Raw genomic sequence first — 25,255 nt, 5'->3', positions numbered from 1 at the left:
ATTGAGCACAGAAAGGTCAAGTAATCTGTTTAGGGTCACATGACTAATAAGCAATGAAGTCACGATTTTAACCTAGGCACTCTAGGCTTCATTGCCTTTAAGGAGATTACCATGTAAGCAATAGGGTATGTTAGACATGTACACTGAGTGTGAGGTGCTGAGTTCTCTAAAAGTAGGGACAGGACTGTAGGAGACTAGAGTCAGGAGAGATCATTGTTATCTGATGCATCCGGGAAGTCTTAGAAAAGATGGAACTACCTAAAGGCATATAATGTAGGAAAAAGATGTTTTTTCTGCTGGAGCTGAGAAAGAAATGCCTGGTAAACCCATAGGATGTTTATTTAACCAAAAGGTTGATAGACAAATTACTGAGATTTTTCTTTCTTGGAGGGCATTGCTGGGAGGTTGAAGAACAGGAACATAATGGGGTCTGTAGGCAATATCTCAAAGCAAAGCTGTCTGCCCTCTAAAATTCCATGAGGAAGTCCTTTGAAGGAGAATGCATTCTTAATAGATGTTTAAGACATATTGGAAGATTACTGTCGTTTTTTAAAAAGTGTCAAAAGAGTGAAAATATTTTAAGAATGAAAACAGCCCTAGCCAGTTTGGCTCAGTGGATAGAGCGTCGGCCTGCGGACTCAAGGGTCCCAGGTTCGATTCCGGTCAAGGGCATGTACCTTGGCTGCGGGTACAACCCCAGTGGGGGGTGTGCAGGAGGCAGCTGATTGATGTTTCTCTCTCATCGATGTTTCTAACTCTCTCTCTCCCTTCCTCTCTGTAAAATATCAATAAAATAATAATAAAAAAAAAGAATGAAAACAGATCTCTTCTACGTGAGAGAAAGAGGCTTATTTTACTAACCTAGTTATACCTGGGTGGAATATTAACCAGGCGGTGTGAATTTAGTTCTATTGATCCAAACAGGATTATTTCACAGTGTGGAGTAAAAATAAAAATAGACCAAGTATGTGTCTTATGCCCCAGACAACTGAATTGTGTCTGTGCCAGCTCTGTCTCTATACCAGGGGTCCTCAAACTTTTTAAACAGGGGCCCAGTTCACTGTCCCTCAAACCGTTGGAGGGCCGGACTATAGTTTAAAAAAAACTATGAATAAATTCCTATGCACACTGCACATATCTTATTTTGAAGTAAAAAAAACAAAACGGCAAAAACACCCGCATGTGGCCTCCGGACCGTAGTTTGAGGATGCCTGCTCTATATCATGTAGGGTGAGGATACTGCTGGGCACATAGCCATGTTAGCCTAAATAGGGCATTCAGAATCTTGTGGACACCTAGCTTCTCCCTGTGGACATATACACCATACACTTCCACATCTCATTTCTGTCCTTTGTATTTTTTACAGAACTCGAGGCAAATGCTGCCATAGTCTCTGGACAAAGGTAAGATGATCATTTCTGCAGACATATCATCAGTATGGCGTAAGCCTCTTTGAAGGGTATCTGCTTTCTTAGCCTTGAAACCCCTTCTAAAGTAGGGAGCTCTCATGAGTCCTAACCTTTCAGAAGTGACATTTTTTAAAATAAAACTTGGTGGCTAAATACCTTTCTTGATTGTTTTGAAAACTAAATGAGATAGTATGTTCAGCACTCAGAATAGTGAGTAAATAGTAAATGCCCAGTATATAGGAGCTGTTGCTATGGTAGTCAATAATAGTCCTTGCAACACCTTCTGAAGTATAGCTGTTTGATCCTCAAGGCAGAAGAGAAAGCCCGGCGTGGTCTGACCCCAAAACCCATGCTTTATCTATGCTGTCTCACATAAACTAACAAAATGAAATACAACTGTGGCTTCCACTTCATTAGCCCCATGGAGAGAAGTATTGTTTTCAAAAAGCCATTCCTTTTCAGTGTAGGAATGCACTAGATAACATTTTAAACAATTCCTCATATTTGTACATCAACTTAGTTTGTAAAACACATTCACAATCATTCTGTCATTTAATCATATTGACCCTGTGCAGTGGTAATAATAGCCAGTATTTGTTTGAATGCTATTCTATGCCATGCACTGGACTACAAGCTTCCTAGATGTATTACCTCATTCGATTTTCACAGTATCTATTGGAAAAGTAAATTCTCTTTTACAGATAAGGAATGTATAGATCAGAGAGGTTAGCTAATTTACCCAAGGTAACAGATTTAGTAAATGGTGAAGCTGAGATTCAAACCCAGGCATCCTGACTCCAGGGCCCTCACATTGCACTAACGTATTGTGAATGAGATGTATAGATCAAGAATCTGAAGCTTAGAGAGAATTACAAATCATGTCCAATAAATGCATAGTAAGACTTAACCCCTGTTATTCTGGCTCCAAAATCATTGCTATTTCTACTGTGCCTGTTTAGGCTTTTTGTTTTTGTATTGGGCTAATAATTGAATTCATTTACATTTCTTAAGCCTACACCAACTATGTGGCTAGAGAAAGAAGATAGTCAGACCAAAAAGTACCCTTTGGGTATTTGTTTCTAGAGCTACCTGAACATTGATCATATAAACACCAGGACAGTATTGCTGTGGCTTTTGTTTTGACAGAGAAAGAGGCACCTCCATTAGAAATCTTTCTTCCTCGGAGGCTTTGACCATTTTCTGGGCTCCCAGCCAGAAAGCCATCTTCACTGCTTCTAAAAGGATGTGTAAATCTCTCTGACTTGTAATTCTACCCCAGCTTCAGCCGCACCTCTCCTTGACTTACCTTGGCTTCTGGGGCAGTCATTACATATAAAACTAAGATAATGAACAGTGTGGCTAAATTCCCAGCCATAGTGCCACTAGCAAAGGGTCCGCTGGCAAGAGTGAACAGATCAGAAAATTACAAAGAAGAAAATGACCAGTAAACCAGTATTCCTGTGACTCAACAATATTCACTGTGTATAGTGTTTATATACAGGTGTCTCCAAAAAATGTATACACATTTTAACAGCTGATAGCTCAATTTTAATAAAAATGATATATATTTTAATAAACACTGCCTTTATAGTCCTAGCTGGTTTGGCCCAGTGGATAGAGCATCGGCCTGTGGACAAAGGGTCCTGGGTTCGATTCTGGTCAAGGGCATGTACCTTGGTTGCAGGCTCCTCAGGCCCTAGCCCTGGTTGGGACTCGTGCAGGAGGCAACCAATCTATGTGCTTCTCTCACATTGATGTTTCTCTCTATCTTTCCCTCTCTCTCCACTCTCCCTAAAAATCAATGGAAAAATATCCTTGGGTGAGGATTAACAACAACAACAAAAAACACACACAAATAAACCCAGCCTTTATAATTATTCAAAGTGTGTGTATACATTTTTGGGATACCCTATATAAACGCTATTCATTGTACATACACACACGTATATCTCACACATATCCATTCATATGTGGTTATGTATATATTCAATATATATTATGAAAATGGGATTATACTATACATAATGTTAGTAGCATTTTTCCTCACTATGATACCATGAACAGTTTTTCTTTTTATTGTTGACACTATTATAGATGTCCTCCATTTTCCCCCACTTGCCCCTTTCTGCCTATCCCCTGCCCCAGCTTTCACCACATTGTGTCCATGGGCTATGCATATATGCATATATATATTTTTTCTTTCATACTCTATATCCCCATGACTATTCTGTAACTACCAATTAGTATTCTAAATCCCTTCACCTTTTTCACCATCCCTCCAACCTCCCTCCCATCTTATTTATTGCCATTTTATTATTCATACTAGGGGCCCAGTGCATGAATTTGTGCATCTTGAAAGGAACTGTGGGCCGTGAGGCTGCAGTGGGCACAGGGGCAGGTCTCCGTGCCCCCGCCCAGCCCCTCCTGCCGCGGTCCTGGTCCCCTGTCTGCCGGCAGCCCTGCTCCCACTCCTGCACTGCCCAGCTCACACCTGCTGACCGCGTGGAGCGATAGGGGCCAGCGCCAGCAGGAGGTGCAAGCAGGGCCAGCACCATCAGTGGATGCAAGCAGTGGCTGCTGCCCCGATCGCCCCTCAGGAGCAGGGGGAGGTGGAGAAGCCCTGAGGGGCAATCGGGGCCAGCATTGGGCACTAGCAGCGGCTCAGGCTCCAGCAGCAGATGCGAGTGGGGCTGGTACCGGCAGCAGGTGCAAGTGCCAAGCAGGACCACGGCGCACAGGAGCATAGAATTTTCAGTAACCACCAGAGGCTCGCCCCAATGACAGTGATTGGTGCCCCGCCTTAGTCTGGCACCCGCACTCACCTGCTCCACCATCCCGTCGCAGCTGATGCCCGCCATGTTCCACGCTCTGCCACCTGCTGCAGATGCCCGCCATGTTCCGCACGTGCCCCCTGGTGGTCAGCGCACGTCATAGTGAACAGTTGTTCAATTGTTCCGCTGTTGTGTCTATTTGCATATTAAGGTTTTATATAGATAGATTTTTTTATCCGTTTTTTTTTTATATTTAAAAAAAAAGCCACTGGAAAATGCTTGGATGGGCCAGGTTGTGTGGGGGCAGTACCTCAGGGAATCACCAGGGAGGGGTGGACAGTGTAAGCCAGGTTGATGGAGTCTCAGATATGGGGCCTGCCTATCAGCTCAGTCTTTTTTTATATATATAATATATTTTATTGATTTTTTTTACAGAGAGGAAGGGAGAGGGATAGAGAGTTAGAAACATCGATGAGAGAGAAACATTGATCAGCTGCCTACTGCACACTCCCCCCTGGGGATGGGCCTGCAACTAAGGTACATGCCCTTGACCGGAATCGAACCTGGGACTCTTCAGTCCGCAGGACGATGCTCTATCCACTGAGCCAAACCGGTTAGGGCTCAGCTCAATCTTGATGTGGCTTCTTTATTTTTTATTCTTTATTCTTGTTATTGATTTCAGAGAGGAAGAGAGAGGGAGAGAGAGATAGAAGCATGAATGATGAGAGAGAATCATTGATCAGCTGCCTCCTGCACGCCCCTAACTGGGGATCGAACCCGCAACCCAGACATGTGCCCTTGACCAGAATCAGACCCAGGACCCATCAGTCCACAGGCTGATGCTCTAGTCACTGAGCCAAACTGGATAGGGCTCAATGTGGCTTTTTTAAATTCTTAGTTGTAGGACTTACATTCATCTAGATTTAAGGCGGTTCTGAATGATGGTTGTTCTGTAATTTGGTTGTATTTTTGATGTGCTTCTGGGAGGAGTCCAGTACCACATTTACCTACACCATCATCTTGACCAGAAGTCTCATGAACAGTTTTTATCATTAACCTTTACAACGTAATTTTCATGACTGCATATAATGTACCATGATTTAATTAACTGATCTATTGTTAAGCATTTATGTCCTCTGTTTTCATTAATATGAATAAAATGCTTTGACAATCTGGTGTGGAATTAGAGCTCTATAAAAACATTTGTTTCCTTAGGCATCTAGAAATGGAATGGCTGAGCCAGAGGATTATACTATGGTTTTTCAGCCTCAGCATTACTGACAGTTTAGATCAGATAATTATGGGGAGTGGGGGCCTGTCTTATGCATTATAGGCTGTTTAGTAGCATCCTGGTAGGTGCCACTTAAAGATGTTAATAGCATCCATCTCCTGCCCACCCCAAAATGACAATAAAAAAATGTCTCCCAACATTGCTAAATGTCCCCAAGGAGGCAAAACTACCCCCTATTGAAAACCATTGCGGTACACAGTTTACACTCCATCAGGAGTTTCTGTATCTATACCCTCAATAATACTGGATATTACCAATTTAAAATCTTCGCATACTAAAAAAGGGGATTAAAATAGGGACAATCAATATGTCCATCAGTGTATTGTGAATATATTCCCATGTATATTCTTCTGTAATATGACTTGTAATAAGCCAGTATCTGACTACACCAGGTTCATAGTAAATGCCAGCATATGTTAGTAATTTCTAGATTTTAGGTACTCTTAACTTTTGAAGGGGGATAATATTATCTTAGGAAAATGGGTGAGGAGGTTGGGTGGTTTTTGTGTGAAGTTCCATGTCTTTTACCTGTTTTACACAATTTCACCAGCATTCTGATTTAATCCTTTATTTTTACTAATGTAATGAGTTAGACTCACTTTTAAATTGTCAGTAATTATAGAAGGTAATTGTGCTCATTGTCCCAGGGTTCTCTCCAGAATGACTATATAGTTCTCCTGCCTTATGAATGAAACTCTTATCTGAAGAACCCGTTTTTGTGTGACTTGATTCCCTCACCTCCTTGGAAACTTTGTGCTTCCGTCTGTCAGCAGTGATCCCAAAGAGATAATTGAAAAGTCCAAAACCCCAAGCCGGAGAAATTCCCGAACTGAAGAACCACCTGTGGCTTCTGAAAGTGTGGAAAATGGACATCGGAAGCGATCCTCTCGGCCTGCTTCAGCCTCCAGCTCTACTAAAGGTTAGCAGTGGGCTGTGGGTACTATTTGTAGGTCAAATAGAAGAATGGGATCCTTATCACAGCTGCAGAGGACTTTTTCCTTCATCTTTGCATCTATTTCTCAAACTTGTCAAGTTACTTTGACTTCTGTTTGGTCCTTTATTTGTTAGTTCATTTCACTTTGTGTTTTTTGTGTGCGTACACAAGAACAGCAAGCACTGTTAGAAAAGAGAACATTACAGGCAGATTGATTCATTGTCACCACTTCAGATGTGTCCTCAGTAACATGGCCCAGCCATCTTTCTCTATTTCTGTAATCAACTCTCTTTTCCCCTCCCTACTGTTTTTAAACCTACAACCCTTACTTTCTCCTCTCTTCTCAGCAGAGACTCTCACCTCTTCCCAGAGAAAATAGAATCCCTCTACTCTCACTACCAAGACATAAATCTACCAATATCCTCCTTTGCTCCTACTATTATAGAGTAGCTGTCCCTCCTCAAGTTGAAGGCCAATGCCTTCGATCCCGCCTTCTCTGATCTTCTCAAGACCATTACACTACCAGTTTTCTCTTCTCTGTTGACTATTATCTCCTTTTTTAACTAACTCTGCCCTTGGCTTTTATGACCCAGAGCTCCCAATAGTTTTCTGACTACTCTGACTGCTTCTTCTCAATCTCTGTACCCAGACATTACGTGTTGGCCTTCCTCAAACTTAAATCCTAAGTTGTCTTTTTTCTTCAACTTGTATTTTCTCCCTAACTTATCTCATTCATGCCTCCCTTCTTCAGTTAGAACCTTTCATAGACTACTCATGAATTGATTTTTAGTACAGACCTCTAGAGATTTTAGATAACTGCATGTATATCCTTAACAGGACCTGAAATTCAACATGTCTGAAAACAGACTTGTGATTTTCACCCCCAGTGTCAGATGCTCTGCCATTGTTGCCCACCTCAGTGATTGGGACCACCATCTATTATTAGGCAAGTCCTCCTTGGCACCTCTCTCCCTCACTCTCACGTCCATCACAAAAAGCTGCTGATTTTATGTTAGGTGGCCCAAATTCATCCACTTTTTCCATCCTTATTGCTATCCAGCTTAAACCCCTTCAATGATTTACCATTACCATTCATTACCATTAGAATTAAAGTCTAAAAGTGTCAACATGGCCCTGGCTGGTGTAGCTCAGTTGTTTGAGTGTAATCCCAAGGAGAGATGGAAAGCTGGAACCAGTTTTAGAAAAGGGGTGGGGAATAGGCTTGTATACTTAAACTGGGCATTATTCCAAAGTGATGATAATCATGTTGGAATACCTGCCCCATACATGTTCTGAAGTTTAGCAAATAGCTTAGTAGAGGCCATAATGACTTTGTGGTCTTCAGAGGGGTGCTGAGTATCTCCCTAGAGGATGGCAGAGCTCTGGCCAGACCCCAAGAATCACAATTGTATAGATCTCCACATCAGCCCTCAGGTTATCAGTTCTTAACTGTCCTAGGGTAAGTTACCTTTTAAATCAGAGATGAGTGCTGTAGCTCTTTGGATTTTTAAGTGTTAGGGCTCTTGGATCCAAATTAAAGCATAAATATATATATATTATTTGGCCAGCCATGTTGTATCCAGATGTGAACCAAAGCCATAAAATAGCTTTTCTGTAATTGTATTTGAATGCATATCCATGGAGTGATCCTAAAATATCAAGCTGGTTTCTAAAAGTTATGGTTCTCAAACTTGGAAATGTGTAATGCTGGGGACCTAGAACATCTTCCTGCAGCATCAGTTCTTAAGTTTTGAAGAGAAAAAGCATTTTGCCTTTTTGTACTCATAAGATTTTGGTCAGATATGCAGAAACAAAATCAGAAATAGTGTGTTTTTCACAAGAATCTTGAAAGCTAAGAAATATTATGAGTAGTTTGTAATGAGAAGTATTGGTACTTTTGAATTTTTGAGGAAACGGTAGCATTAATCATGTTCCTGCTGTGAGAACACAGTTTGCTTATATCATGTTGGTTGAGGCCTACTAGACTGCCAGCTTGGAGCAGGTGGGATGGATGATTTCTGGGCAAGTTCAGGGAGGCCCACATGGTTGATAGGTTATGCTCTAATCTGTTGTTTTGTTTTTAGATGGTTGGATTTCCCACACACACACTTTTAATTACAAACACAGGAATTGGCTCCCACAAATCAGTGAACTCTTTAAAATTGGACTTGATCAGAAGTGTTGTTTATAAATATGCAAATGAGTTAGTTCTACTCCTGGCATGAGGCGTTCCCCATCAACACAGAAATTATTCTTTTTCCCTTATCATTCTTTACTTACTCTTCTGTGTATAATTTTGTGTTATATTTTCAACCAGAGAAAAGGATCAGTAGTTAAAAACATGAGGTTCAATGTATAAGTTAGAAACCAAGGAAAATAGGCTAATATTAGGAAAGTTCATAGCAACTTGTAGTCAGCAGCAGCTGTGGGTGTCCCTGTGGGGCCCTGAGATACCTCTGACAGCAAAGTGGGGTGAAAACCCTACCATACCCACAGCCAGTGAATTGAGAACCAACAATCTAAAAACATAGAATGGCCTGCCCGGCGTGGCTCAGTGGTTGAGCGTCGGAAGGTCATGGTTCAATTCCAGTAAGGGCACATGCCCGGGTTGTGGGCTCAATCCTTGGTGTTGGGTGTGCAGGAGGCAGCTAATCAATGATTCTTCCTCATCATTGATGTTTCTATGTCTCTCTTTCCTTTCCTCTCTGAAATAAAATATATATATATAAAACAATAAAAACATAGAGTGTACAGATATTCTTAAAACAGAAGTGTTGTTGTTGCTGTGGAAATACAAATGAACAGACATAATTAGATATATCTTATGGGAGAAAAACCCTGAACGATAACTGTCTGAAACTGCATTCTTGTTGCATCATTTAGAAACCAGACATGCAAATTTTGAAAGGAGATGTTCAGAATTTTTTTACAATTAAATAGAAATCTTGGCTAGAAGTAGTACAGTAAAAAGACCAATGAAGTGAGCAAAGTCAAGTTCAGTTTCTAAAATTCCTCGAAAGTAAAGCAAAGCCCACCTACTGGAAGATTTAATAGAATCTTGTACTGTAGATTTGGCCAAGTTTGCTTAATGTCAAAATGAGACAACCAGGTTGAAAAATGCCCATATCAAATTACCAATTTAAATTGACAACTTCCTGAAAGACCATTATTAACCCAGGTTTTTTTACCATATAGTTAGTTCTAAAATATGAATATATGAATGCTGTAACTCCACTATTAGTTTTTGATCTATTTGTATATCTATCTTTACATTAATTTGTAAAATCCTTGGTGGTTTAAAAAGCAATTTTTTTGACAATATATGTGATGGTTTTGGTTTTTTATTTCCCAGTATGATATTGAAGGGGGTTGGGTCTTGGGATTGGGATTATGCTCAGTCAGATAAACTAGGCAACCTTTAGGAACATGCCTGATGCACACCCTGAAGGTACCATCAGTCACTTAGAATGAGTAGTAAAAATGGTAACATTTTGTTGAGAGTATAAAATTGAATCACAAAACAAAAAACTCATCTTTTCAGACAGATTTATAAACACATTAAAAATAAGTTAGTTCTGTGACCCAGATTGGCTAGATTTATCCAGGGAAGGTAATAAGAGACTTCAGAATCAGGTCTATATGTTTTTTTCCTCATGGTATCTTTTAGATACCATCCTCCACCTGTATCTAAAAGATTACTTTTTTTGTTTCTAGCACAAATCAGTTGTTTACTCAGGGTCCCACTCATTGATTTATCCTCAGGAGCAGAGGCAGCCTGCCAGATCTTTGGGTTCTTTGGAGCAGTAACAGATGGAAGGAGATGGGGAGGGAAAGCCTGAAGTTGCTTACCCAGGACCCCTTCCCTATACACTCTTCACCTCTTTTTCCAGCCACATATGTGTTTCTCAGACACACCACTTGATCCTTCATATCACAACAAAGGAAAAGCTTCCAAAGTTGACCTAATTAATATTTTTCTAAGGATGAATATTCAGTCAAGACAAAACTGTATATTTTTACTGCAAATGACCAGCTTGCTACTGTGACAATGAAGCTTAAATGTTGAAAGTAAAAGAATTGATTAAGGGGGATTTTGGTTGTGTGAGACTCTAAATTACATGCGATTAAAATGAACACCATTATCAGCATTCTGTCAGATTAACTGTCCTCTGATTAGCAAAAGACTAATGAGAAATCAGAGAGACTGATTCTATCCCATAGCACAAGCAACATGACCTTCCAGCAAAATATATATATATATATTCAGTTTCAATATGTGACATATTGAAATTTCCAAAAACATTGCACAGGTCACCTCTTGGAAAGTCATCGAAGCCTCACTTCTTAGCAATTAATACTGCTTTTTACATCTACTTTTTGAATCTGGGTTCTCAAAATATTATGATACAAAAGAGAAGAAAAATTGCTTAGAACACCAAATCTAAAATGCAGCATCCAAAAATTCAGCCTAGTTTTCAGAAATAGATAAATCTAATTCATTTCACATATTAATGTGTTAGAAAATTTTTTTCTCCTTGATAGGAAGTAAGTTTAAAATACTCTTTTCATATTAAAACCAAAATATCTATGTAGCAGCATGAAGAATGAGGGTGAATTTTTAAGATCAATATGAGATTTTAAATGTTTACATTTGGAGAAATTCAAACTCTTCATTGTACTCTGCTCTAAGAAACTTGTGTGGAAAAGTTTTTTAGAAACATAATTTAAATATGAGATAAAATTGAATTGATTGATGTAAGACACTATGAAATACAAAGGAATTAAAGGAATTCTGTCACTGTTACCCTGTGTGTAAATCACTCAGTTTGTGCACCTCTTCCTTGAAGTCCTCAAGCTCACCTGGGCTCACAGAGTAGGCTGTGGCTTGCTCTGAATTGCTTATATGCCTGTATGTATCCACAGCCATGATAATATACCTGGCTAGACACTTGTTGGCCAAGGGTCATGGCCATGTTATTTAGAAACTTTGGCTATAGCATGGCAAAATGAGTTCAGTACTGCAAAACAATGGCGTGGCTCCAAAAGGGATCCAGAGACTTGTTTTGCACTCAGGCACAATTGACTCACTTGGGTGTCGCATCATTCATTGATTTCTCATCAAAAGCACTGCCAAGTCTATCCATCATTTCTTTGGGTGATGGGATTTGGTGATGGAGATTGTGGGGTTATTGCCTAGCTAAAGAAGCTTTCCCCTTCCTGCCACTTTTTCCAACCAAGTATGTGTGCTTCATCTCCCACCATCTGTATCACATTTTCCCAGTTGCCAGGTTCTAGTACACAGAAGCCGGAAACCCTCTTCACACTGAGTGCCCCTTCTGAGGCCCTTAGACCAGTGGTCGGCAAACTCATTAGTCAACAGAGCCAAATATCAACAGTACAACAATTGAAATTTCTTTTGAGAGCCAAATTTTTTAAACTTAAACTTCTTCTAACGCCACTTCTTCAAAATAGACTCGCCCAGGCCGTGGTATTTTGTGGAAGAGCCACACTCAGGGGACCAAAGAGCCGCATGTGGATCGTGAGCCACAGTTTGCCGACCACGGCCTTAGACTGATTCAGAGCCAATGGGGCTCTACGTAGGTTAATCTGTGTTCTTGTGGACTGCCTAAAAGGCACTGCTATAAAAAGTTGCCTAGCTGAACATGTCCTTCCTTTCCCCCACAGACATAACCAGTGCGGTGCAATCCAAGCGAAGAAAATCCAAGTAAACAAGCTGGACAGCGACTTGATACTTGTAAATGTGTATGAATTTTACAAAAAGCAGTTTTGAGCTGTGACTTTTTAAAATCACTTTCTGTACAGCTAGTCATTTTAATAATGTGGCCCTTTTCCTAGTCCCTGCAACCTGTTTCATAAAGTGCAACGAGAAAAGCAGAGTTGTTGAACCCTTTTGGTGTTGATGAAGTTTAAGGTTTCTAAAATGTTGCCATGTATTGAGAGGAGCTAATGTGATTATGTTATTAGTTTTCACATTTCCTAAGCAGCCTAGAGTACAGGGTGAGCATTTTTAGGTCTAATGATGTATTGTGCTGTGGAAGTACTGTGTGAGTAGCAGTAGTGGGGACAAAAGGAATCTTCTCATTTGGAAATGTTGTAAATAATTTTATTAAATAGTGTTTTGGATGTATTTGTTGTAGAAATGGACCAGTGAATAAAGAGAATCTAAGGATTTGTACAATGTGAAATACTGAATGTGTTAAATAAATGTAATTGTCTTAGAACATAAATGTATGTTATTGATAGGGGACTATTTGGTGAGCAAGTGCTTTTCTTTGAATCATAAGTGAATAGGAACAGCCTTCTTTGTGAATTAGAATCCCATCTTGTCCTGATTGCACCTGAGCTGCATCTGACAAGTTGAGGAAAATGCAGTCTTGCTCACTCAACTCATTCTTAGCTTTGAAGAAACTAGCCCTTTACAACACTGTACCGCACACTTTATATGTTGGTCAAATATTTTTATTGCAAATAATGATCAATTTAGAGAGGATCAGAGGCCACCCAGGATTTTCTAGAGACAGGAAGTCATCAGCAACCCAGATAGCACTTTTTCTCCACTTCATACAACTGCTTCTCTGGGCACATGAAGGATTGCTCCAAAACAACTATGTTTATACCTCCTCCATTCAAGATAAACCCAGCCTGACCAGCAAGAATCTTTTTAACAGCATCAAGAATCTAGCCCAGTTTAGGTCAGCTTTCCACCTTCATTCCAGTTCTGTGGTTAGATGGGCAGTCCCCAAATAAAAGCAGTCATTTTGTGTTATGTTCTTCAAAGATGCCCATTACATTCCACTCTTTGGCTGCCCTTTAACTCATCTGCATCCGGCTTAGTGGTGATTTATCATCAACACCCCCACGTTTTTCCCTTTCCTGGCTTAATTCTTACCTAAACACTTATATCTACAAACCAGCTGCTTCTGCTCCCATCCTACTCCCTACCTACCTTCAGGAGACTCAGATGCTTGGGGCCCTGTCCTTGTCTTGGCATGGGTCTCAGCCTTCTGCTGTATCTCCTAACAGCTAGACATATACTCCATCCTTTCCCCTGCAGTAGCTCCTTGCCATTGCCATAACTCAGTGCCTGAGATCAAAAGGATGAGTTGGTGATTCTCTGTCGTGCTCTTAGTCTCATCTCTATTTCAACAGTCTTATTATATATGTCTTACATTATAAGAATCCTCTAAAAGTAGTTATTTATGAGTCAGACCCCATGCTGTCTGACTCTGTTCCCAGCAAGCTTATCTACCCTCTTCCTTCTCTTATGACATACACGAGAACCAAAGCCAGCCTAATAATAATACCCTGCCAGTACCGTGCTTGAGATTACGAAGTGCTTCTCAGACTTTACCTCTATTCAGACAGAAAGCATAATGTGCTTTAAATAGATTTTTATTTGTTTTTCTTTATATTTTTCTCTCCCATAGAGGAATAACATTACAATCTAACAGTCAGAATTCTGTTACACACATACACAGGCATGCCACATGACCGTGTTGAGGTGGTTGTGTCCTTGAGTCTGTTGAAATGTCACAACATGGTCAACCAGAGTCTCCTCGTTTCAGCCAGTCTCAACACAAAACACCCAAGAGGGATGCACTCTACTTGGTTCCATTTGGAACTAGGTGGCAGGAAAAGTGGGAAGATATAGGGGGTATAGTGTGTCTGCATTCGGTCCCCACATAAAGCCACGTAGATCTGAGGAGGCCTCCAAGAGCTCTGGTGGGGTCCTTATTGCACCTAAGATATTAGGGGTCAGAGCAAATTGATCAGGGTACCGGCAGGAGTTGGGAGCAGGCATACTTCCAAACAGCAGCAAACTGCATTCATACACATGTGATACCCTGCTGGGGCCAGACTGGCAAAGGCTGGAAAGTGACACCCAGCTTGAAGAGAGCACTCAGACATATTGGGGAATCACTGTAAGCCACCCTTTGATGTAATTGGGACTCACTCTAGAAACAGGTCCCTCTGACAAACTCAGTTTTGGCAAAGTGCTGGTAGTATTGACATGAATTAATACAAACTGGAACAAACTTCTCCAGGGTTCTCTGAAAGTATCAGTCAAGACAGACTCTCTAGCCCCCCACCTGTCTTAAGGTTGCATAGGACTTTGTGAATTCTGGTTCCCTCATATATTCAAGTTCTGTGGTTTAAAAAAAATCCTGAAGCATGCTCAAGGTGAAAGGCACATACACAGTCAATACAGTATGATGCTTCAGGAGTTAGACTAGCAGGAGACTGAGTAATGTTGGTTCTTAGAAATCTATACACAATTAAAATATTGCCACACTCAAATACTACGGAATCTATAGGAAAGTACAAAAACCTATGAGCATTGCAATCAGCCAGGTGATGAGATTGGAAGATTCTAGAACTACAGGAGCTCCAGAAATATGGGTGAGGGAGGGGCCTTTTGAAATTTGAACCTAATGCCCTATTACTCTTCCACCCAAGAAGGAACTACCCAGGACTGAGCCTAGGCCCCAGCTGGCAGCAAAGGCGTAGACAAGAGGAGTTGGAGGGAATTTCAGCTCTTAGAAGTGCTGAAGACCCTACGCTGGCTGTGAAGTGACCAAGGGGTAGCTGGAAGAAAAATGTGACTAGGTCATAACTGAAGGAGAAGCTTGGGGCCAGGAACAAGGTTGCCAACTACTGGGGCCCTAATGGACTGGCGTGGGGACTTTTGTCTGTTCTTAGTGTAGATGTGGCTTACTCCCTTGGATAGGAGACCCCAATAGGGTTTCCTCTGTCCCCATCCCAGTATCCATGGGCCTACCCCCTCCCTTACCTATACATCCCACATGAGGCTTGGGGCTACAGGGTCAGGAAGGGCAGCTGCCTTTGCCCTCATGGGAATGCAGAATTATCTCCAAGCCTCCAATTGACTGTGAAACCTAGAAACCTGGAATTAGGATGAGGGGGAAGACCTATGTCAGTTTCTAACAGGAAATCTTAAGTTTCAAGGAAGAAAGAGCACACACTAGTAAAGGACAGAAGGAAAAAAAGGGAAGCAACTTGGGGCATCCCAAGAGGCTATTGCTGGTGTCTGAGCCCAAAATTCAGTCCCACCATGAGAAGGGGAAAGTGGGCCACCCCTGTTCCCTCTGTTTCACCCAGGGATTCAGGTTCCCTCCTCCAGGTATTTACTGGAAAAGAAGGGGAGGGGAACCATAGGGCACCCATTTCTCCCCAGCAGCCTAGAAAGGAAGAGAGCACTCGGAAAGAAAATGGAGCGTGGCCCTTATGGCCCAGAACCTGGAGAGGGACTTTGGGGATTAGGACAGTGAAGCTCCTGGCCTCCTACCCTGGAGTGTTTATGAGCCATCCTGGGCAGGGTGTGAAATACAAAGCCAGAGACAAGATGAACGCTGAGTCTTGGGATGGCTTCACCCACAGCTTGTCCTCAGCATCATTCTTCTGCATTCTTACACTGGGGTGTGCAGTTTCCCCGCCTAGAAGCCCTCTGGCCTGCATCTCCCCTAAACTAGTTCTAGCACCTTGGACATGTGAATAGATGGCCAGGATGGCAGGGCCTTGCCCAGCCTCTACTCCTGGGGTGACATGTTGGGGGTAGGTTTAAGCCTTTCAGACTTGGGCCTGCAGAGGGGTAGATTTCAGGAAAAGATTTGGGAGGTGAGATTATAGGAAAGGGAAGTGGGGGCAGATTCGAGGCTCCAGCCTGAGGGCAGGGTTAGGCCAATCTCTGAGCAAGCACACAGTACCAGCTCCCATGGTGCCCTGCTTCCTACAGCTTCTCAATCTGTCCTGTCCACACTTCCAGTAGGCTGCCTCTTCCCCTCAATTCCCTCCACCTTCTCCCTTTAATTCACATCTCACAGTCCTCTTCTACATACTTGACCTTTCTAGGCCTAAGCCACTACAAGGAGCCCAGCCCCCAGGGTGAGAGGGAAGGGTGAGACTAAACATAGAAACCTTTAGTCTCAACCTCCCTCCCCACACCCCACCCGTTGGGAGGGAATTATTGGAAATGAATAATAAGGAAGCAGGAGCGAGTGTAGTGCCAAACATAAGATAGGGTGAGGCTTGTAAAGTGGGAATTGAAGGTAAGGAAACAGCTAGATCTGGGACTGGAAAAGGAGACTCTGAGAAATAGGGGTGGGCCAGAGGTAGAGGAATGGAGGGCAAAGATAAAGGGAACTGTCAGGGCAGAGGCCAGGATGGGGACCAGAAACGGAAGGATGGAGTGTCAGTATGGGAGATGAAAGATTAGATAGATGTTGAGGATGGGGGCCAGAAGAAAGAGAGTAAAGGGCAGGAGGAGGTCCAGAGGTGGATTAGAGAATCAGAGCTGGGAAAATCAAGGGGATTGAAAAGGGGGCTATCACCCCACCTCACACACTTGAGGGGGAGGTTGTGTAATCAGCCCGAGGTGGGCTGCTGGCGCCCCTGGAGCAACACACTGGCTGCCGCAGGGGGGCCCGACAGCGGTCGGGGGGCGGCAAAGGGTTTGTGGTTGGGCCGGCGGACGCTCAGTAGTTGAACTGGCGCTGGCACGGCTGGTAGATAAAGCTGCCCTGGTGCTTGGGCCGACGCGGATGGCTCTCGCGGGCGCGGTTCTGCCGTTGCATCACCTTGGCGCTCAGTGCATGGCGCTCCGCCCGCTGCCGGGCCCGCTGCAGCCGCCGCACCTGGCCTGCCCTCTCCAGCAGCGCGGCCCGCGCCGGCAGAGGGGCGGCTGCGTGGTGCGGCGCGCGGAGCTCGCGGCGGACCGGCGCCAGCTCCCTGCGGGAACAGAGCAGGGCCAGGTCAGGGCCCGACCGAGCGGAGCCCAGGTGAGCCCAGACTCTTCCCACCGGGTTCCCGCACCCTCGCCCTGGCGCTGCAGTGCTGTCTCAGTTCAGAAGGGGGCGCCCAACGCCCGTCTTGAGGGTACCAGCCCTTCCTCCAAGCTACCCTGGGGATACCTCCGTGGTTCGAAGCCCCGCGACAGGTAAAAACCGGAACCCAGGGAGGATTCGACCCCAAACTCCAATTCGGCCCTCGCCTTTTGTAAAAGCCTCTAGAAGACGTTCCGGCCTTGCCCCTCCAGCCCCATAACCCGCCCAAGACTTTGAGCCACGCCTCCCCAGCTAAAGCCCCGCCCCTTTGCCGTCAGACCCGCCCTAGCCCTGCCCCGGCCTGTAGGCCTGACCCTTTGCCTCCAAGACTCTCCTCTGAAGGCCCCGTCCCTGCCCCTGGGCTGCTCCCCAAGCCTCCAGGCCCGACCCGGCCTCCGCCCCAGCCCGCTCACCCTTCGCTCAGGTCGCCGTCAGGCAGGTCCGCGTCGGGGTGCGGGGAAGGGGGTCCAGGCTCCAGCACTATGGTGCTGCCGGTGACATATACGGACATGCTGGGGTGCTCGATGAGGAGGTCCTCCAGGGGGCTGCTCTGGAGGCGGGCGGGCCCGAGTCCGGGCCCTTCTGCAGTAAAACAGGCGGGAGGGGTAACAAACCAGCTCTCGTCCATCAAGGAGGGTGCGGGCGGAGGGCGGCCCGCCGGGGCAGGAGCGGCCCCGGGACTGGGTGGAGCCGCGTAGCTGTCTGCGGGGCGCGGGAGGGGGAGCCATGCGGGGGAGGAGGCGCAGCGGGGAGGGACACACACACACACACCGGACACAGGCGGGTGGGGAGAGAAAGGGCATCGTTAGTCAGACCCGCAGCCCTGCCCGTCGCGCCCACGGGGCACCCACGGGCCAAGCGTCTCGCTAGGGCCCCAACACTGCGCCGCCAGAAGACGGCCCGGCTGGCATGGGATGGAACCCTGTACCCCACCTCCAAGGTCGCTGTCTCAGCCCCAGTTTGCCCAGTAGACCTGAGGGAACTCCCCCAATGGCCTAGCAGCTCCCTTCCCGCCGCTGCTGGGCCATCTGACCTTCACAGGGCCAGGAGTTAAGAGTCCTGGCCCCGGACCTAGGCCTCACCAGGCAAGTCAATGATAAGCCAGCCGTCCACTTCATCCTCCTCCGAGACGAAGGCTCGGGGGCAGTCGAGGTCCTCGGCGGGCGGGGGGTTGCTGAAGAACAGGCTGGTGAGGCGCTGGAACATGTTGGGAGAGTGAAGCGGCCTCGGGGGGGCGCTCTAACGCAGTGCAAAAACCTGGGAGGCGTAGAGAGGAGTCAGAGTCACCACTGACTGGAGTCTACCTCTGCTCCTGGCTGGGGATACTACCCCCAGGCCCCAGACCAGGTCAGAGTACAGCAGGGAGGTGTGGGGAAGATTTGCAGTGGGTGGGCTTTCTGGTAGGTTAGCCTGCTTGCAGGTTTTTCTATCTTCTGTGTGACCTTAGGAAGTAATTTAACTTACCTGTGCTTTAGTTTTCTCATCTGTCAAATGGCAATGGAAACAGTACCCTCAAAAAAAAACAAAAAAACAGTACCCTCCTCTTGGCCCTTATAAGAATTAAATGAGCTAATAATAGTATTCTCCTCTAGGGCCTAATAAGAATTAAAGGAGCCAAACACAAAGAGCTTAGAACAGTATCTGGCCAGGGTAAGCATTCAATACATTAGTCACCTAGTTATTATTAATGTTATTGTATGCTTTAGGGACGTGGAAAGAGTGGTATATGTGACCAGACTCTGTCAAGGAAGGTTTCCAGAGGATTGGACATCCAAGCTGGATCTTGAAGGGTAAATAGGAGTTCTCCAAGCAAGGAAGAAATTGCCCAATGTTGTGATTATTTATCATCATCATCAACATCATAATATTGCTAACATGCTTGTGCCAGGTACTCTACTAAGCACTTTACTTCTATTACCTGATGTAATCCTCACAACAACTCTAGGAAGTGAGCATAATTATTATCCCTCTTTTACAGGTGAAGAAACTGGCTCAGAGAAGTAAAGTAACTTGCCCAAAGTTTCACAGATCATAAGACAAAGAGGTAGGATTTGAACCCATGTAGTCAGATGCCAGAGGCAGCACCCTAATCACGATATTCCATTGCCTTTGCTGGGTGTCTGTCTGAATTAGGCATTTTTAACTTGGTGGCCAAAGGCCATGGTTCATGTGTACTTTTCTGGGACAGGGACCTTGGTTTCCATCATGATTTCCCAAGCAGGACTACTTGTGTGGCTTGAAAAGTGCTGGCTCGCAAAAATCTCACAGAACCGCTACCGTGTGATTGCATGGACCTCAGTTCTGTCTGTGAACATGAGCTTGAAGATCCTATTCCCACAGGCCCTCCCCCTCCTTACCCCTTCTTCCCAAGCCTCTGCTCAAGGGCAGTACCCCTGGCTTGGAAGAAGATCATATTGCCTGGCCCCAGGGAGACAGCAGGTCAGAGGGAGGTGATAGTGGAGGGAGGGAGATATCACACCCCAAGAGCCCTTAAGGATTAGCACTGAGGGTTAGACCAGGATCCAAGGCCTCAATCAGCCCTTCCCTGGGTGAAGATGAGAAAGGAGACCTCTTACTTCAGGAATGCAGACACCAAGGAGGTGGCTATTAGATCTGCGCCTCTTCCCACCTCAGCCTATCTCAGGACTAGACCGGGGCTTGGGTATTCTCTGGATGTCCCTAAAGCTTGACCCTCCACATCTGTCCCCTGAAGATGATCAGTAATTTTGCTATTGGGCCATTTGTCACCTTCCTTGAAGGATGTTTCCACACTTCCTATAGAACTTTCTGGGGCATGTCCACACTTACATTCCCTGAAGGCATTCTACTCTTACTGTTAACCCACCTGGGATATTTATGTGCTTGTGACTACCTCTCCTATTCCCTGGGTATGTTTTCACACTCGCCACAGAATCCCCTACACTCCATATCCTGAGAGTATTCCCACTTACGCAGACCCACAGTAGGCTCCAGAAGGAAGTGCTCCCTGGCTGCTGGCTTCCCTGGTGGGAGATCTATGGGGATTATGAAAGGTTGAGCCATCCCAACTAGTACCTGCCCAGCACAAGCCACATATCCCAAACCACTCGTAGCCACAGGAAGGCATTAGTGATTCAGTTAACCAAAAATCCGGAAAGTTTGACCCCTTCCTGAAGGAAGGGAAGATTGGGGCCTTGATGAAGAACCCGCCCTCCCCCCTCTTTCCATTGAGAAGGTGAAGAAGTTAAGAACTCTTTCAGGGACTATCATATTCATCCAGTCCATTTCACAACCCGAGGATTAGAGGACATAAGTTTCTCAGGGCAGGCCTAGCCCCAGGTCACTCACTGAGCATCCAGTCCAGAGTGTACATAGAAAAACCTCAGTGCAAACAGTGCCCCAAAATATTCATTATGCAGAAGAGATAGAGAGGTCAGACGTGAGTCAGACCTTGATCAAGTCACTGCTCCCCTCTGACCCCCCTGCCCAGCTCTAAAAGGGTGTGGGGTTCCTGACACCAAGGTTTATCATGCATTTTCCAGAGCACCCACTATGTACCAGAGCCTGCTCTGAGCCTCCTCAAATTACAGACAGATTGAGGTAAGAAGGCTGGGGTGCGGGGAGAGCTGCCTGCCCGAGGTCACACAGCAAGTCAGTGACAGAGCCAAGAGTAGCAGCAGCAGCAGCCAGCCAGTGCCCGCCCCTCTCATGACCACTGGGGAGTCTCCTGAGTTTTCTTTTCCAGCCCTGCCAGCTTCCTGGTTCTCACATTCCCAGCCCTGCTCCAGGGAGAACCATTCCCTTTAATAACTGCAGCAGCTGTGCCCAGAATAGCACTTGAGCCCCAAGCAACCTCTACCCCAGCCCATCCTTGAGCAAAGCCCATCCAACTATAGGCCCATCCACTTAGAACGTCAGAAGCTCTCTTCTGCCCTTTCTCCTGCCTCTCTCCAAGAGCAGAGAGGGGCAACACAAACCTTACATTCGCCAGCACTAGGCCAGGTCATGTCCTTCTACCTGATAACTCTGGGTGTTGGGGAGGTGATGAAGGGCCAAGCTCTCACCCCCCACCCCGACTCCAACATCAGCTCTGGAGACACCCAGATACAGCTAATGACTGGTGGTCAAAACAGCTAGGAGACAGCAATTTTATTGGGCTGTGGGACTCCAAGGTACAAAGTGAGGGTCAGAGCCACAAAATGGGACCCAGTCTCCAAAGAACCCCTGGGAAAAGACCCAGGAGTGAGGAGACCTAGGAGCCCTATCAAATTTGGATGGAACTGGGTCCAAAGTAGTGTTCTCAGTGATAGGAGGATGTGTAACTTGTTACTTGAGTTCCTACTAGGCATGTGCCCAGTGGCTAATGCATCTGTCACTCACTCAGTAGGCATGACTCTAATTGGCTGCACGACGGGGAATAAGCCACTTCCTTTCTCTGGGCCTCAGTTTCCCCTTCCGTGAAATGGGATCCAAGAGCCCTAGTTTGGGGGCTGGCAGTGAAGTCCGATAAAGCCCACACACACGTCAGAGATTAGGAGGATGTTATGTTTGTCCCGGCGGTGCAGGGAGGGGGATTCCGCCACCATCTGGCGCTGCCCCAAGACATGGGGCTGGAACTCCAGGACTCCCTTCAGCTCCATCGACCCCACCACCAGCAACCTAGACCCAGCAGCATTCTCAGAGCCCCTCTCAAGTCACAAGGAGAAAGTAGGGGATCAGAGGCATGACCCCAACCCCTGGATTAACCCAGGAAACTGCCAAGGCCCCTCCGGTCCCCACTGCTTTTCAGCGTATCTCACCCATGGGCCCAGTCCCAACCCAGCGACCACCGGGTCAAGGGAGGACAAGCGACCCGAAGCGGAGGGGGGGGGGGGCGGGGGGGAGCTGTGTGTGTGTGGGGGGGGGGAGGGCGGGGCTGGCCTTAGTGACGTTTCAATGTCAAATGCAAATAGAGAGACGTCATGGTCTACCAGGCATGCGGCAGCCAATCGGGAGACGGGAATGTGGTCCGGGCGGCCGCCGACGGAGACAAACAAAGACCCAGGAGCTGGGGGCGCGGGGGAGCCTCCCAGCCAAAGCTGGTGGGGACTCACCGGGGTCCCCAGGCGGGGCGGCGGGCCGGGCGGCGCTGAGGTAGTTGTTGGGCGGAACGGCGGGGGTCGGCGGCTGATCACAGGCCGGACGGCATCGCGGGGGCCGGGCAGGGAGGCGGCGGGGCTACGCGTGGGACTCCCGTGGCTGCTGCGCTCGCCCGCGGGGCTTGGAGTGAGTGCACCCGCGGCTGCTGGGCTCGCAGCACAAATTGGAACGTTCAAACAGCTGATTGTGACGTCACAAAGGGGCCCGCCCGCCTCGCGTCACTGGCGGGCGGCGCGGCGGCCAATCCCAGGCTGCGGATCCCCCTCCCCGCCTCCTCCGCCGTTCGCTGACTTAGTGCCCCAGCCTTGGAGCCCAACTCCGAGCCGCGGGGTGCCGCCGGGAAGTGCGACTGCTGGGAGCTTGGGTCCCCTGCCCGAGGGTGACCCACAGATCTCTCAATGAGAAGATCCCAACTCCTTCCCATGGAACCCCCATCTTCCTGCACTCCCTCCTTATATCCCAGCGCCCTCACCCCTCCCTCTGGCCCCCGGATCCTTTCACCTGCACACTGTATCCAAATCCACCGATCTGTACTCCTCCGTTCCACACCCCGTCTGTGCGCCGCCATCCTCCCCACCACTTGTCTTCTTGCTGGCCCTCCCTTTTATAAGTCTCACCTCCTCGCCCCTACACACTCTCTGTTTTCTCACCCACTTTGCCTCAGCTGGGCAGGTTTGAGAGGTGGGGGGGACTTGCCCCTTTCCTAGTTCTGGGACAGCACCTGGGAGTGTAGAGGAGTTGGTTTGCTGAGGGGAAATTTTACAGAGTAGGACTTGGAGAGGAATTGCTCTGGGCTGAATAAACATTGACCTAGAGAGACTGCTCTGTACTGGAAGTTTACACACCTTATTTAATCTGTTGCTACTGGGGGCTGGGCAGAAAAGTGACAAGGATTATTAGTCCAGATTTACACGCAGAGAAAATGAGGCTCAAAAATCTTACTGTTAGTATGTGGATGCATATTCAAGAATGCATTCAACATTTATTGAGTACCTACTGTTGCCACTGCCAGACCATTAGCTGACATTTCATGAACACTTACTGAGTGCCAGACACTGTGCTATAGCACCGAACATATCTGTGTTTTGATCTTCACAACACCTCCCAGAGTGCTTCCGCCTCTTCCAGGAGACAGGGCCCTGTCCTGACTACCCTAAACTTGCTGTGTGACCTTAAATAAGTGATGTCACCTCTCTGGGTCTCAGATAAGTTTTCTTATCTGTAAGCTTAACATGTCCAAAGAGTCCAACTTTCCTCCCTCAGGATTCTGCCAATCCCATGCTCTAGGCTCCCAGGTCTCCCAACGGCTGGAGAGAGACGATAAATACCCATCCTCAGAATCTCCAGGGCCAGAGATTCTGGGCCCTCTCTCAGTAAAGCAAGGTTGGCGGGATGGGTCTGAGAGCTGCCCATCTGGCCCAACGGGGGGCGGGGCGGGGGGGCGGGTTGGGGGGGCAGGAGAGGGGGGAGTTAGGCCAGAGCTTCATGCTCTGGTGAGAAAATCCTGTCCCTGCCTAGTCTGAAACCCCAGAGGGACTCCTCAGCCCTAGCAACTAGGAGAAGGAGCCAGGAAATAATACCCAGAGGTTTCCAGAGGGAGGAGTTTTGGCCCCTGGAGTGGTATTACCGAAGTATCCTCATTCAGCGCAACCCTGAGTCTCTGCCCATCACATCTACTTCCTGTTAACTTCATACCCTCTCTTGACCTCCTTGTTGACTTAAACTAAATAATCCCTAACATGCCTTTCCTGTCACACTACTTGCCTCCTCTAAAACCTTCTGTGGCTCTCTTAAAGTACCACACTCCTTAACACAGAATAATGATGATACTATTGGGATTTCCATGTGCTAGGTACTATTCTAATCCCTTACCTGTGTTGATAACTCATTTAATCTTCATAAGAATCCCCTAATATAGATAATATTTTTCCCATTCTACTGATAAAGAAACTGAGACAGAGACGGGAAGAAATTGAATTGGCAAAGCCACCTAAAGTAGACACAGTCACAAATTTCCCCAACAGATAAGCCTATATTTTAACAAGGGGCCATATCCTACTCAAAAAGCTTTGTTATTCAACCCAGAGATGTCTGAATTGAGGGCAACTCTGTATGTGCGTGTGTACTCCATGAAAAACCGTGGTCTGATTGTCAGTAAATCCAGATTTCAATCACGGTTCTATTAATCCCGGGCTCACTGCCTGGCCCTGTGCAAGCCACTTTCTTTGTCTGAGACTCAGTTTCCCATCTGCAAAACGGCTGGCTCCAAGCTTTCTAAACAGTACTCCATTCCCAGCCTCCAAGCATCTGTGTTTATTTGTGTGAAATGTGCTTACTGCCCCTGATGATGAAGTGATGGGGTCAGGACAGGATTCATTTCAGGAAGAGGAGGCAGGTGGCAGGAAGCCAAATGCCTGTCTTAGTTTTAGTCCATCTGTTCATAGTGTGAGGGTGGGGTGGTGACTTTGGTGTTCCGTGGGTGTGCTGTGAGTGTGGACAAGTACCCATGTGAGCTGCTCTGGTGTGAGTGCCCTGCATGAATTCACACATTTGGAACTTTTGAAGGGAAAGGGTTGCATTCCCTCCAGCTTTGAGGCCGGGGAGGAAAGAGTGGACAGCAGGGTTCCCAGCCACTCTTCTGGGAGCAAATGGATTCCCCTAAAGCTCAGAGCCCTATCCTTTTCTGCTCACAGCTTTCCCTTGCCTCCCTACCACTTCCAGATGCAATTCACACTGCTGGCCAGGCATCCTCTCATGGTACCTGGTACACAGTAAGCATTCAGTCAGTGACAACAGGAGGCATAATTGAAGCTGCCCTCACCCACTCTGTTTATCCTGTCAACACACACACACACCCTGTGCAAATGATC

At 46.4% G+C, this 25,255-nt stretch overlaps 2 protein-coding genes and 1 long non-coding RNA gene across 8 annotated transcripts in view; 2 read left to right on the top strand and 1 right to left on the bottom strand.

Moving 5' to 3' along the window:
- NCOA6 (nuclear receptor coactivator 6) overlaps positions 1-13,277 on the top strand; it is a 99,046-nt gene extending 85,769 nt beyond the window's left edge. Inside the window, exons 13-15 of the mRNA XM_028157888.2 lie at positions 1,367-1,403; positions 6,242-6,390; positions 12,091-13,277. Coding sequence (XP_028013689.1) covers positions 1,367-1,403; positions 6,242-6,390; positions 12,091-12,134 — 230 coding nt within the window. The 3' untranslated portion in view covers positions 12,135-13,277. The remainder of the gene's footprint in view (positions 1-1,366; positions 1,404-6,241; positions 6,391-12,090) is intronic.
- Positions 13,278-13,800: 523 nt separating this feature from the next.
- Positions 13,801-23,191, bottom strand: TP53INP2 (tumor protein p53 inducible nuclear protein 2). Of its 4 annotated transcripts, none has more exons than XR_008557696.1 (5): positions 22,340-23,191; positions 18,350-18,524; positions 17,681-17,969; positions 15,734-17,172; positions 13,801-15,331 (listed from the first exon to the last, which is right to left on the bottom strand). XR_008557696.1 is itself a non-coding variant. In XM_054724106.1 (5 exons), the coding sequence occupies exons 3-5, from the start codon at positions 18,471-18,473 to the stop codon at positions 16,920-16,922; spliced, it is 666 nt and encodes a 221-aa protein (XP_054580081.1). In that variant the 5' UTR covers positions 18,474-18,524; positions 18,732-18,751; positions 20,219-20,237; the 3' UTR covers positions 13,801-16,919. The 4 variants fall into 4 exon arrangements, 3 of the variants coding, with proteins under 3 accessions (XP_054580081.1, XP_008147932.1, XP_028013703.1); XM_054724106.1 differs by lacking the exon at positions 22,340-23,191 and adding exons at positions 18,732-18,751; positions 20,219-20,237 and having other exon boundaries at positions 13,801-17,172; XM_008149710.3 differs by having other exon boundaries at positions 13,801-17,172.
- On the top strand, positions 17,158-19,729 carry LOC129150900 (uncharacterized). 3 transcript variants are annotated; one of them, XR_008557699.1, is made up of 3 exons: positions 17,158-17,222; positions 18,974-19,155; positions 19,246-19,729. It is a non-coding gene; the product is annotated as an uncharacterized LOC129150900 (long non-coding RNA). The 3 variants fall into 3 exon arrangements; XR_008557697.1 differs by lacking the exon at positions 17,158-17,222 and adding an exon at positions 17,231-17,380; XR_008557698.1 differs by lacking the exon at positions 17,158-17,222 and adding an exon at positions 17,597-17,706.
- Positions 23,192-25,255: the final 2,064 nt, after the last annotated feature.

The sequence above is a fragment of the Eptesicus fuscus genome, chromosome 12 (genome assembly GCF_027574615.1).
Source record: "Eptesicus fuscus isolate TK198812 chromosome 12, DD_ASM_mEF_20220401, whole genome shotgun sequence".
Taxonomy (NCBI): Eukaryota; Metazoa; Chordata; class Mammalia; order Chiroptera; family Vespertilionidae; genus Eptesicus; species Eptesicus fuscus.
Note: the sequence above shows the minus strand (reverse complement) of the source record. Positions and strands in the feature narration are given on the sequence as shown.

Excerpts from the sequence above, each read along its gene's own strand:
- TP53INP2 (XM_008149710.3), bottom strand. The coding sequence starts at position 18,473 with ATGTTCCAGCGCCTCACCAGCCTGTTCTTCAGCAACCCCCCGCCCGCC. Across the intron at positions 17,970-18,349 it reads GCTTATCATTGACTTGCCTG|ACAGCTACGCGGCTCCACCC; the intron begins GTGAGGCCTAGG and ends CGCGCCCCGCAG. Across the intron at positions 17,173-17,680 it reads GACGGCGACCTGAGCGAAGG|GGAGCTGGCGCCGGTCCGCC; the intron begins GTGAGCGGGCTG and ends CTGTTCCCGCAG.